This window comes from Propithecus coquereli, unplaced genomic scaffold, assembly GCF_000956105.1.
Source record: "Propithecus coquereli isolate 6110/MARCELLA unplaced genomic scaffold, Pcoq_1.0 Scaffold63, whole genome shotgun sequence".
NCBI lineage: Eukaryota > Metazoa > Chordata > Mammalia > Primates > Indriidae > Propithecus > Propithecus coquereli.
In genome coordinates, this window is record NW_012152285.1 from 5,300,424 (window position 1) to 5,314,894 (window position 14,471).

Sequence of the window (14,471 nt, forward strand, 5' to 3'; positions counted from 1 at the left end):
ACACAGGAATATTCTTTTTAATTCAGTAATTTAAAATATCACACTTATTTTTAAAACCAAACTTTATTTGAAGCCAAAGAATGAAGTTTATTTTATAGTTTTCTGGACATTTCTATGAATTCTGCATCATGAAATGTCAAGCCAGTACTTTAATGTTTTTTGGCAAACTTCCCCCTCATATTCTAGATCATTGATTGTTTTTTTCTCCACGAGATACCCCTTTTCTTAATTTTCGTCCATAAATTGCACATTTTAAATATTATATCAAACAATATTGAAGTAACTTTCCCATTTTCATTACATCACAGATTTTACAATAAAAACAGGGGAAATAAACATATGAAACTTGTTTACTTGTATGGTTGGTTAATCCTATAGGTTGCCTGGGTCTACTGAAAATAAATGTATAATTTCCTTAGTCTTTTTGCAATTTAGAGGGAAAAAACTCAACAATGCTCTTGTGGAGAGTTTGGGAATTTTGGGGTTGAGCAGGGAAAAAGATATTACTGTGAGGTGACAGTAGTAAACAAGGAGCTTTATCTGGACAGGGCTTTGAAGGGGTGTAGGCAAGGGAAATTCCTCTGAGAATGGGACCTTTCCTAGACCAGAGTGAAGGACCACAACCCAGAGGGGAAAAAAGGCAGTGGAACTTGAGGGAGTGGGAGAGGAGAATCACAGAGGGGCTTACATGTCTAAGTGATGTTGCACAGAGGGGAGTTTAGAACTCTGAAGGGCAGCAGTGGCTTGGGGGTCTTGATAGCTCCAGATTCTATCTGTGTCTGGCAGATGTTTGGTGCAATTTCATGGGATATACAAACCTGGCAGGCCTGAAATGGCTAAAAATATACTTATTTGGGCTATATTTAAAGCAAATATTAATAAATGCTTAAGAAGTTAAGTTTGGTGGCCAAGTGGGCTTTTGAGCTAAGGTCCCTGCCTACTGTGAAGAGGTAAACAACGTAGGGCCAATATGCAGGGTCCATCATTGGATCATTTAGACAACATTCACGGATCTCCATTACCTTCTTGAGCCAGGAACACTAGTTTGGGAGTCACTGTTCCGGATATTTTATAATCTTGTCAAAGAACAGCACAGAGTCCTCCCCTTTTCCGTGGTATTGTGCACCTAGTAGATTCTCAGGAAATATTTGAATGTTACTATTTTTTCAATTAATTTTTTACCCTTAAGTTTACCTTTAGTGATTTGATGTTTAATTCAGTTCTAATAATTTACTGATGAATTTAAAACCTGTAATGTGTCAGATACTGTTTTCAATGTGTTTACATGTTATTTTATTTTTTATTTGCATTTGCAAGAATTAAGTACAAAGTGCTTTTACAGATAACTGAGTTTAACTTCTAAATGCTAAAACAAGATCTATAAGTAACATTCTTCAGAAGACGCTAAATAACTAAAATAACATAAGGTTATAATTTGCTCTATGATCTTCTATTGATTTTTGAGAGGATTTCAGGGAGAGAATGAATATTTTCTACCATCTTTACCAAGATTACCTTTACTTATGAAATTTCTTGGTGCGGATCTACCCATAGGTTGAATCATATGAATAATAGTAAGCCATGTTTAATATTATTTAATTCAGAGTCTATAAATATAATTTGATGTTTTGTCTTTTCCATAGTTCATTGTGTTATACATGAAGCAGTCTAATGTTTTCCTTCTCTGAACTTTAGTTATTTGGGGGAAAGTAGTGAGCCAGACTTTTTAAAGTGTGAGTGGCTTACATGCGCACTTAGTAAGGTTGTCTAAAAAAGTTACTGTTATTCTTGCAGGATGGAATCTAATTTGAATCAAGAGGGAGTACCGAGGCCATCTTATGTTTTTAGTGCTGACCCAATTGCAAGGCCTTCGGGAATAAATTTTGATGGCATTAAGCTTGATCTCTCTCATGAATTTTCCTTAGTTGCTCCAAACACTGAAGTAAGTATAAGGAAGGTATCATGTTGATTATCATTGAATGGAAATATTTGTGTGTGTGCATGTGACTAGGACAGAGATTCTCAAACTGTCTGGGTTTAAGGCAACCTTGTATCTAAGTAACTTTGTCATAGAACTCTAGGCCAAAAGAAATATATAACAGTTCGTTTTCAAGTAGTAGGCCTAAACAATTTAATAAGTATCTATGTCCTAACCTAATAGCCATTAGAAAAAATTGAATGAAAAAAAGTTTTAAATTTCATTGTTTGATAACTACAGTTACTAATAGGATATGCATGCCTCTTAAAATTTAATTTAATTTAATTTTTTGACCTTATTTGGAAATATGTGTGTGCCTTTTGAGCACTGCACAACTTCTAAAACCTTGGAATCTGATTAGATACTGCCACCCTCATTTTCTGTTCCTCATTGTTCTTATGTAGTGCTTGCTTTTTATCACAGCAACCATTGAAAGAGCCAGTTTAGTAAAGATAGGACATCATTAAAATAAATAGTGACCAGGGGCGGTTACTCACACCTGAAATCCCAGCACTCTGGGAGGCTGAGGTGGGAGGATCGCTTGAGCTCAGGAGTTTGAGGCCAGCCTGAGAAAGAGTGAGACCCTGTCTCTACTAAAAATAGGAAAAATTAGGTGGGTGTGGTGGCGCGCACTTGTAGTACCAGCTACTCAGGAAACAGAGGCAGGTGGATGTTCAATATATGTCAAGTATTATTGTGATTTCCTCAAAAAATGTGGGATGTTCCATTATGTCCCTAGGAATTGCAAGCCTTAATTTTAAACAGAATACAAATTTTTAAAAACTAAAATAGCTCAACCGTGTTTAGACTAAGTAAAAGTGCTCCCACTACCCTACTTACAACCATTGTAATGTTTGCTTGTATGTCTTTGCAGATCTTTTCTTATACGTGTACTTTTTGAGTCATTTATATTGTTTGTTACATTTTAGGTTGTTAATTTTGGTGCCTTAGAAATATGAACTAACCCATTTTATAAAGAATAATGGAAGGGGGAAAGGGGAGTTAGGGGGCATTGATAAAAAATAACATTTAATACCCATAATATGTCAGGTTCTTTTAAATACTGTAAGCTCATTTAATAATAAATAAATGAAGGAAAGAAGGGACAAAGGAGAGAAGGAAGGAAAGAATTCTGTGATAAGTGCCTCTTGATTATATAAAATGGAATTATACATTATGTAGTTGTTTGTGTCTGCCTTTTTATAACACAAAGGTTGGCCAAAAATGGCCTATTTTTGTATTTACTGTTTTTATACTTGCTTACAAGCTAAGAATGGTTTTTATATTTTTAAATAGTTGAAGAAAAATCAAAAGAAGAATGTTTCATGATTTGCAAATTATATGAGATTCAAACTTCACTGTCCCTAAATAAAGTTTTATTGCGTACCATACTCATTGGTTTACTTATTTTCTATATCTGTTTTTGCACTATAATGGCAGAGTTGAGTAGTTGTGACAGAGACTGTAGGGTCTGTAGATCCTAAAATATTACCTTTCTGGCTTTTTATAGAAAAATTTATTGATCCCTGACTTAGCATTATGTTTTTGAGATTTATCATCCGTCATATGCCCATAGTTCCTTTCTATTGCTAAGAAGTAGTCCATTGTGCAGATATGCCACATTTCCATTTACCATTTGATGGACATTTGGGCATTTTCTGGTTTAGGGCCATTATAAATAATGCTGCTCTGAACATTCATGTGCAAGCCGTTTTGTGGACTTGTGTTTTCATTTTTCTTTGGTAAATACTTAGGAGTGAAAGTTGTGTAAGTTTAAGTTTATAAGTAACTGCTAAACTGTTTTCCAAAGTGGCTTTATCAGCACTGGTAATGTATTCAGGTTCTAGAGCCTCCACCTCCTTGCGAACATTTGGTAATGTCAGTCTTTCATTTTAGTGGGTGTGTAGTAGTATCTTTTTATGGTTTTAGTATGCATTTCACTAATGAGGTCTTTTTCAAGTATGTTCTTGGCCATTCCTATACTTTCTTTTGTAAAGTGTCTCTTTATATCTTTTTCCCATTTAAAAAATTAGGTTATTTGTCTTCTTAGTGATTTGTGAGAGATCTTTATATATTCCAGATACATATCCTTTATCAGATTTATGTCTTGATGAGATATTTTTAAATTTAAAGATGTTCAGTTTAACATTTCTTTTTTGGTGTGTGTGTCCTCTGTAAGAAATCTTTGCCTTCCTCATAATTGCGAAGATTTTGTCCTACATTTTCTTCTAGAAATTTTGTAGTCTTTGTGTGATAGTGGTTATATCTTTGATCCATTATCATTGACATCTTGACAATATTGAGTCTTAATCCATGACCATAGTATATTTCTCTGTTTATTTAGATCTTTAATGTCTCAGCAATATTTTATACTTGTCAATGTAGAAGTCTTCCGTGTCTTTTGTCAAATATATTTGTAAACATTTCATGTTATTTGATGCTATTATAAATCATATTTCTTAACAGCTCTATTGAGGCATAATTAAGATTAAAAAACTGCACATATTTGAAGTATGCAGTTTAACAAGTTTTGACATATTTATATACTGTGAAACTATCAGCACAGTGAAGATAATGAATATATTTATCCTCAAAAGTTTCCTCAAGCCTCCTTGTAATCCCTCCCGTTCATCACACCTTCGGATAACTTCTGATCAGCATTCTGTCAGTATACATTAGTTTTTTGTAGATTAGTTGGATTTGTGTGCATATGTTCATGTTGTCTCTGAATAAAGACAATTTTATTTCTTCTTTCCAGTTTGGATGCATTTTTTTTCCTTTCCTTTTTGTGCTGGATTGCACTGGTTATAGAACCTTTAGTACAGTGTTAATAGAAGTGATGAAGTGGAAATCCCTGGGTTGTTACTCATCTTGCTACTCAGATTCAGCCTTTCATATTAAGTATGATGTTAGCTATAGATTTTTTTGTAAATGCCCTTTATTAGGTTAAGGAAGTTTCCTTTTATTACACTTTGCTGAGAATTCTGATTATGAATGGGTGTTGAATTTTGTCATGTACTTTGTTTTTGTATTTATAAAGTTTCTCATTTATTCTTTTAATGTGGTTAATTGCCCTGATTGGTTTTTGAATGCTAAACTGATCATATATTCCTGGGAGAAGCCATTCTTGGTCAGGATGTATTATCCTATTTAGTATATTGGCTAGTATTTTGTTTGGGAAATTTTGGTTCTATCTTAATGTGGTATGTTCTGTAATTTTTTTTCTGAGGATATCTTTGCAGGTTGTGTGTTATCAAGGTTATGTCAAACTCAAAATTAGTTGAGGTGTTTTCTCTTCCTTTATTTTTGTAAAGAGTTTATGTATGATTTGTATAATTATTTCCTTAAATGTTTGATGGAATTTACCAGTAAAGTACCAGGCCTTGGTTTTTCTTTGTAGGATTATTTTGTTTGAAAATGGATTGAATTTCTTTAATAAATACAGGGTTATTCAGATTTTCTAGTTCTTATTTCTGTTTTGTTAAGTTGTGGTTTTCAAGGAATTGTTTCCTTTTTTATCTTTTTAAACAAAATTTAAAACATTTCTTGAAAATTACATTTAAAAATGAACTAAACTTATTTCTCCTTCAAAAAAGAAGTAGCAAAGAGAATATTACAGAGTAAAAAAATTCTGAATGCATGACGGAATCGAACATTGGGTTAGTAGGATATTCTGGTTACTTGTGACTTATACTAGAGTTCTATTTTCCAATTACTTAGAGCCTCATTAATTGTATTAGATACAAAGGTTAGGTTTTTATGGAAAAAAGGCTTTATGTAAACTTCATATAAATACAGGAGGTAAGGAAACTGAATCTTTTGTGGTGTATTTTGTTTTAATTTAAATACATTTGTTGAGTTTTTCTAAAATGGTTAAAAACAGAATAGTGACTATTTGCCTAGAAATTCTGTTTGATCTCAGATTATTACAGAACAATTAGCCATGCTGAAGAAAGATGATCTCTGAAAAGCCATATTTTGTATCTTTAAAAATATACTTATTTTTTTCTTCTTCTTAAGGCAAACAGTTTGGAATCTAAAGATTATCTCCAGGTTTGTCTTCGAATAAGACCATTCACACAGTCAGAAAAAGAACGTGAATCAGAGGTTTGTGTTGGATTTAATCGTGTTTTAATATATTACTTTCATTAAACAGATGAAATACTATTGTTCTTATTTATTGTTCATATATGTTCTAGGGCTGTGTGCATATTCTGGATTCACAGACCGTTCTGCTGAAAGATCCTCAAAGCATCCTTAGTCGGTTAAGTGAGAAAAGCTCTGGGCAGATGGCACAGAAATTCAGTTTTTCCAAGGTAAGTACCCATGTGAAAACAATTTTTTTTTTTAAGAGGAAGGGACTTGCTTGGGCTAAATGGCTATATATTATAATTGTATGTAATAACCATACATTTTGTGCTTATGGAACTCAGATCTTGGGTACTGGTATTTTTTCCTTAAGAGTAGGTCTCAGATTTCAGGTGTCGAAATATGTAATTATTGAAGTGAAAAAATCACTTCAATTATTATTTAAATTATTATTTATTTAAAGAAATGATTTTTTTCAAACCTTAAATGACAACTTGATTGGCTGGGTCAAATTTCTATCTTGAAAACTTGAAAATTTTCTAGTAGTAAAACCATCAAGTGTTATTTGTGGAAGTGGGGATATGGCAGCTGTTTTAAGAATGAATCTTATATAAGCAATCTTTAAAATTTTTTAAACGTGAGAGATGGGTAGAACACATTGTGAGTTAACCTGAATTTTCCAAAAAGACTTGTTTTAAAAATATTTACATAGGTTTTTGGTCCTGGAACTACACAGAAGGAATTCTTTCAGGGGTGTATCATGCAGCCAATAAAAGACCTCTTGAAAGGACAAAGTCGCCTGATTTTTACTTACGGGCTAACCAATTCAGGAAAAACATATACATTTCAAGGTAAATATTGTTTCATTTTGGTTGGAAAGGATAAAGAAGCAATAATATTCGCTCAGTATTTTTATAATATTTGCATGTATTTAACGTTTCCATCAGCTTATATGTGTTTGCTCCATTTTTAATGGTAATAGCGTATTGAATATGTATTGCTTATGGCTTTTATTCAGATTTATTTAATTCACATGTAAAAATACTTGACCCATTGATAGAGAATAAGATTGATGATGAAAATTCAGAAAAAGAATTGATGTGATATAGAAATTGAGAATTGGTAACCAAGTAGACACTTTATATTTAATTTTACTTTTATACTTTTGATTATGGGTGATTATAAATCTTAATATTATGGCCTTACAGGAATGTAAGATTACAGATTTTACATCAGAATAGTAGTTGATAAAATGTCCATGTCGGTAATACAGTGAAGACCAAAGTAATGGAAAACTGAGTATTCCCTCAACTTCTCTCACACTTAGTAATATTGTAGCTATTTACTCTTGCTTCCTGGTACTATAGGAGGACCTTTGGTAGTCCAGGAAAGTTTCCTCTTTCCAACTAGTTTGAGAGAATATAACACAAAAATTCTTTTTATAGGCACAGAAGAAAATATTGGCATTCTGCCTCGAACTTTGAATGTATTATTTGATAGTCTTCAGGAAAGATTGTATACAAAGACAAACCTTAAACCACATAGATCCAGAGAATACTTACGGTTATCACCAGACCAAGAGAAAGAAGAAGTTGCTAGCAAAAGTGCATTGCTTCGGCAAATTAAAGAGGTATGGAAGTATTTTAGTATGTAAAACATGTATAAATCATAACCTTTTATAAACCCTTTCTTTTCAGCCTATATTGGAATCTGTTTTATGGTGGTAGTGGCTGCTTTTGGGTTCTTCTTGAGAAAGATATTTAAAGCTTGAAGTTTGAAGACATCTCTTTCTCTTATTTTGTGTTATAAAAACAGCAAGAATGTTTAAATAATACAGATGTAAATGGTTCTGAAATGATTTTGGGTGTTGTAGAGCCAGTATTACACTTTTTATGTGATGAATTTTAAAAGTTCTGTGTTTATTTTATTGATTGACTGATCGATTGATTGAGACAGGGTTTCTAGCTCTGTTGCCCAGGCTGGAGGGCAGTGGCTCACTCATAGCTCACTCCAGTCTCCAACTCCTGGTCTCAAGTGATCCTCCTGCCTCAGCCTGCTGAATAGCTGGGACTACAGGCATATACCACCACCATGCCTCACTAATTATTTTTTATAGAGACAAGGTCTTGCTACGTTTCCCAGGCTGGTCTCAAAACTCCTGGCCTCAAGTGATGTTCCTGCCTCGGCCTCCCGAAGTGCTAGGATTACAGGCATAAGCCACTGTACCTGGCTAAAATTCTGTTTCTTTAATTGTGAAAGTAATATATACACAACATTTAAATAAGGAAATGTGAGAAATAAAAAGTAAAATTTCCTGCAATTATAAACCAGTAAGAGAAAACCACAGATTGGAAAGTATGTTCTTTAGACTTTTTCTCTCTGTATAAAATCCATACATAGAACTTCCTATATGTCTGCATGTACACATACAGAATCATATATATAGTTACATATATCTTCATATCTTTTTCTTTATATATTATATGTAGGATTTTTTTTTTTTTTAACAAAAATGGTCTTTCTCATTTGGGCTTAATTTATATTTCTTTAATTATGAACGAGGTAATTAGTATATCTTAGAATTTTTCCTGTGAATTATCAGATACGCTCTTTGCCCATTTTTATCTTGACTTCTTACTGATTTGTAAGAACTTACTTATTAAAAAAACTAATATGTTATTATATGGGTTGCAAGTTTTTCAACTTATTGTTTGCTTCTCCCCGACCCCATTGTGTTTGTCAATTTATTCAACAATTTTTTATTAAGGCACCTACTGTTGTTCAGGCAATATTTTAAGTGCCGAGGACAAATGGTACTGCCCTCATGGAGACTGACAATAAATAAATACACAATATGCTGTGAGGGGATATTATTTTAATAAGGTGGAACCATATAAACTTAAAATTTTTTACGAAGTTGTACTTACCTGTTTATTCCTCCTATGCATTCTGAGTTTTGTTTTATGTTTTCAGACATTTATTCTATTCAAGACTATTAAAAACTATTAACAGTTTTTATAAATATTTTCAAATATTAATGGGGCTTTTCTTTTTTTAAGACATTTAGAAACCAGGTTTTTAAAGTAATAAAAAGTGGAGTTCAAAGTTCAGAGTCCATGATTATGTTCTCTGAAAATAAAATAGTATATTAACAAAAATTTTGAAGGTTAGTAGATAATTGCATAAGTAATTCATATAGGAAATTAAAATCAATAATGAGAAAAGTTTACTAACAAGTTATCCAGTTAAAACAAAATATTATTTTTCCTATGAACTTATTAAAATGTTTAAAAGAATGAGATATGCACTTTTATACATTGATTGTAAAATGTTTCTACAATGCAGTTTAGTAATACTATATTAAGAATGAGAACTTTTAAATTTTTCATATCTTTTTATCTACCAATTCAGTTTTAGGTACATAGTCTAAGGAAATAATTAGAATGCAGAAGAAAATATTATCTTAGTATTTTTACTGGCAAAACTTTGTAAATAATTTAAATATTTACTAATAATTAAGTCATTTCATGTCTCTTCAGGTACATGGCCATCAACTGTTTATAAATAATTTTTAATTATGAGGAGAAAAAACTTAAGTGTGGGGAAAATAATAGAAGGGGGAATATATTGAAATATTAATAGTAATTACCTCAGGCTGGTGGGGATTGACTGTACATGGTGATATTCTTTTTAATACTTTTCTGTATTTTCCCAATTATTTGCATTATGAGACTATATTAACTAGGAAAAAAACTAATAAACAGAGGTCACTGCATTGACTGGGTGAAAGGTTGTGATTTGATTTGTGACTTGTTTGGATAGTTAATTAGTATCTTGGTTATTTAACCTTAACTAAAAATATTTTTTGACTAAGAAAAAAATCTTTTTTAGGTTGTTATGCACAATGACAGCTATGATACTGTTAATGGTAAGGTTTCCTTTTTCTCACTTATCTTTAATATGTTGACCATATGAAATACATTTGAAAAGCTTTAAATTTTGAAATCACTTCTAATGATTTAATTTCTATAATGACATAGTCAAAAGTACCTGGAAAACGATGCTTATATGAAATGCCAGTCATTGTAAAGTTTTATTTGGATTAAATACCACAGCTATCCCTTTTTACTGCTTAGAATTTTAATATTGAATTCAAGAGACACTCTTGTTTTTCTTTGTCCTTTGTGCTTATTTTCTGTTTGGTTCATTAGCATATTTTTAGAAAGGAAGGATAAGAAGTCAAACTTTTGTTAATCCAAATATTATTTACATCTTGCTTTGTTCTAAAAAAATGTGTAACATAAATGGTCATAAGATTAAGAATATTTGGTTTTTTAAGTCCAGCAGTCTTGATCTATACTTTTGTCCCATTTTTTGTCAATTGCTCAATTTTGTCATTATCCTTTTTCTTTCTTCTTTTTGTAGGAAGTTTAACAAATTCTTTGAATATTCCAGAGTTTGAAGAATCCATGAAAGATTGTGAACAAGCTAGCTTGAATATGGATAATAATATAAAATTTTCTGTATGGGTTTCTTTCTTTGAGATTTACAATGAATGTATTTATGACTTGTTTGTTCCTGTATCATCTAAATTCCAAAAGAGGAAGATGCTGCGCCTTTCCCAAGATGTAAAGGGCTATTCTTTTATAAAAGGTATACTAATAAATATTTTTATTTTACTGCTCGTAGTACCCTTCCTGGACTTTGTGATAGCTATAGGAAAGCAAATAGGAAGTTGAAAATTTTATACTGATTATTAACATCAAGAGAATAAGAGAATTTTGTGCTTCAGAAGTATGTTTTGATATATTTATTAAACTTTAATATGAAAGGGTCTAGTTTGGTATCATGTTTGCTTGAATATTGTTGATTGGATTCTTGGTGATGAGAAAAGCTGTGTGTTGATATTCACATTATTCTGCTACTTTGTAACAATGTCCAAATTTTAGAGCTATAAAATGTTACTGTTCTTCCCTAGTAGTTTTTCCAGCCTTTAAAAAGCAATTACAGTAGGAAATACATATTAACAACATCGTAACTCAGTACCCATATATGTATTTGTATGCATATGTAATATTTACAAGTCAAAAATTTCATTAATTATATTTTTACTATAAGGAGTATACTGTGCTATTTTTTATATTCTATTTCATTTTTTTTTTTTGAGACAAGAGTCTCACTGTGTTGCCCGGGGTAGAGCGCCATGGTGTCATCCTAGCTCACAGCAACCTCAAACTCCTTGGCTCAAGCAATCCTTCTGCCTCAGCCTCCCAAGCAGCTGGGACTACAGGCATGTACCACCATGCCCGGCTAATTTTTTCTATATATTTTTAGTTGTCCGATTAATATCTTTCTATTTTTAGTAGAGACGGGGTCTCGCCCTTGCTCAGGCTGGTTTTGAACTCCTGAGCTCAAACAATCCGCCCGCCTCCCAGAGAGCTAGGATTATAGGCGTGAGCCACCGCGCCCAGCCTCTATTTCATTTTTATAAAATGCTGGTTATAACTCAGTAAATTTGATTTCATGATTCACTAATGAATTGCAGTCTGCAACGTCTCATAGCTGGGTAATTTTGTAGGTTTAATCTGTTCTGTATTTTGTCTCTCCTTTTTTACTGAGTTCTTATTCTAAGGAATTGTACTTGTTTTTAATTTTCCCTTTGGATTTATTTTCTGTGTTTGTGTAACTTAAATATTGGAACACTGTTAAAATCTCCTCCTCTTCTGTAACTCTTCTCCTGTGGAACATGAAATAGCTGAGTTGAGTGCAGCTAAAATGTGTTATTAGAAGAAAAATGGCATTATATTTCACTGGAAAAGACCATCAAAGAGATTACATTGTAGAACACATCCTATGTTTTAATAAGTTGATATGAGTACTCTTTTTTTTTTAAAGATCTACAATGGATTCAAGTATTTGATTCTAAAGAAGCATATAGACTTTTAAAACTAGGAATAAAGCACCAGAGTGTTGCCTTCACAAAACTGAATAATGCTTCCAGTAGAAGGTAAGGAATAAACCCTATGGGGTAAGCCTGGAGCACCCATGGTATTCTGTGCTAATTTAAATATAACTGATTGTAAATTAAAGTGGGCAATAGGTTCTGTTATGTTTTAAATGAATTTATAGGCATAACAACATTCTGTAAACTGAACAGCACTAAATACATAATATTCTCAATATTATTTCTTAACATTGTTTGCTAATTTGTAGGAAGTCTCTGAGGTTTGTTTTACTCTTTCCTAATGTCAATATCTAAGCTCAATATTGTCAGAGTTGTCTATAATCATGGCCTTTACTCTGTGTCTTTTCCATTTACCCCATGAATACTGTATACATACTGAGTTAGGCTATAATCTCCAGGGGTTATGTTTTTGATGGAAGGGATTAGGGGATGAGAGACACAGGAAGTAAGTTTGAGCAGTGTGTTATTTATTTACTTACTTGAGACAGGGCCTCACTCTGTTGCCCAGGCTGGAGTGCAGTGGCACTATCATAGCTCACTGCAGCCTCAAACTCCTGGGCTCACGTGATCCTTCTGCCTCAGCGTCCTGTGCGCCACCACTCCTGGCTAATTTTTCTTATTTTTTTGTAGAGACAGGGGCTCACTATGTTGCCCAAGCTGCTCTGAATTCCCTGGCTCAAGTGATCCTCCCTCTTCAGCCTTCCAAAATGCTGGGATTATAAGCATGAGCCACTGTGCGCGGCCTGAAGCAGTGAGATATTTAGAACAGGCTTTGTCTTAAGGGAGAAAGAGCCCTGTCCCCATACTTAGTTTGATATGGGATGATATATGATCCAGATCTATAGGTCAAATGTATGCTTTGCTTTAGGTACATATTCAAAGAATATCAGCTGTACGTAATACAATTTTAACTAATATGTTCTTTGTGAGAAAATTGTGACTATCATAAATGATTTCATTAATAGAAGTTGGAATGTCAGGAGAAGGTTTGAGGGATTTTAGGCAATCGGTTATGTGGATGACAGTGGGACACTGGATTGAAATGTTTGGCAGCATAGTTGGGAAATGCAGTGGTGGACTACAGCTAATATTAGGGTGCAAAATAGAGGTTGATTTAGATACTCGTCACTGTCCTATTTAGAATATAGAAATTAAAAACGTAAAGATAACATTTGATCTTTGTATTTCAGTCACAGCATATTCACCATTAGAATATTACAGATCGAAGATTCTGAAATGTCTCGTGTAATTCGAGTCAGTGAGTAAGTTGAGTATTTAAATTGTAATTATTTTGAATTGTTTTGAAGAACTTTTGAAGTAATTTTTTCTTTGGTTAATTCAGATTGTCTTTATGCGATCTTGCTGGTTCAGAACGAAGCATGAAGACACAGAATGAAGGTGAAAGGTTAAGAGAGACTGGGAACATAAACACTTCTTTATTGACTCTGGGAAAGTGTATCAATGTTTTGAAGAACAGTGAAAAGTCAAAGTAGGTGTTGCTGAAAGCGTTATTAGCGTATTAATATACTATTTAAACTTTCGACTTTGCTGTTTTTAGAAAGTTCTTTTCTGTTTAACCTTCTTACATAATGCCTGTGTATGGATTATGATTAAAGTACTTAGGGATCTTGGATTAAAAAGAAGATAGAAATTTTTTAAAAAGTCAATGCCAGTAATTCATCAAATAAACTCAGTATTTTCCGTAGCAAATACATACCAACAGACTCTGTAGAGGATAAGCTTCTCATGATGCTGGTTTAGTATCTAAAACCATTTTTTTCTTACTACAGCATTGTGTGTGTTCTTCTAGCTGTGATAGCTGTTTGTATTAATTAGCATTTTAGGCTGCATAAATAATAAATTAGGCTTTACTATTTCTAGTTAAGGTATCTCATAGTAGCTAGTATATAGTTGCTCTGTACTAGGGAACACAATCCAGTTAAATGTGATTTTTCTTTGCATTTTGCCTAGTGGGTTATTAGTATTTTTATTAGTAAGTAGCAATATTTAAAGAAAACAAACAGAGAAGGACTATTACGGGTGGTACTAATCACAACCTAAAGTTTAAGTCCACAATAGCTGGATCAATTATTTCTTTATAAAATTTATCAGTATCTTGACTTCCTGAGATTCGTTTTAACTTACAATTTTTGAAAATTTTTTTCCATAGGTTTCAGCAGCATGTGCCTTTCCGGGAAAGTAAACTGACCCACTATTTTCAAAGTTTTTTTAATGGTAAAGGGAAAATATGTATGATTGTCAACATCAGTCAATGTTGTTTTGCCTATGATGAAACACTCAATGTATTGAAGTTCTCAGCCATAGCACAAAAAGTAAATATATATTTATTAAGCCTCTTCTTCTTATTAGAACATTAACAATTTTTCTTGAAATAATTATTTTCCACTTATTACTATAAGCCTAGGGAATAATTGAAAA

The 14,471-nt window shown here is 32.5% G+C and overlaps 1 protein-coding gene across 1 annotated transcript in view; it reads left to right on the forward strand.

Annotated features, from left to right (window-relative positions):
* The first annotated feature begins 1,795 nt into the window (after positions 1-1,795).
* The window catches only part of KIF20B (kinesin family member 20B), a 62,263-nt gene continuing 49,587 nt past the window's right edge, over positions 1,796-14,471 (forward strand). The window contains exons 1-11 of the mRNA XM_012659660.1: positions 1,796-1,942; positions 5,999-6,085; positions 6,178-6,294; positions 6,780-6,918; positions 7,513-7,697; positions 9,959-9,995; positions 10,493-10,720; positions 11,963-12,074; positions 13,223-13,294; positions 13,375-13,521; positions 14,203-14,365. Coding sequence (XP_012515114.1) covers positions 1,796-1,942; positions 5,999-6,085; positions 6,178-6,294; positions 6,780-6,918; positions 7,513-7,697; positions 9,959-9,995; positions 10,493-10,720; positions 11,963-12,074; positions 13,223-13,294; positions 13,375-13,521; positions 14,203-14,365 — 1,434 coding nt within the window. The remainder of the gene's footprint in view (positions 1,943-5,998; positions 6,086-6,177; positions 6,295-6,779; positions 6,919-7,512; positions 7,698-9,958; positions 9,996-10,492; positions 10,721-11,962; positions 12,075-13,222; positions 13,295-13,374; positions 13,522-14,202; positions 14,366-14,471) is intronic.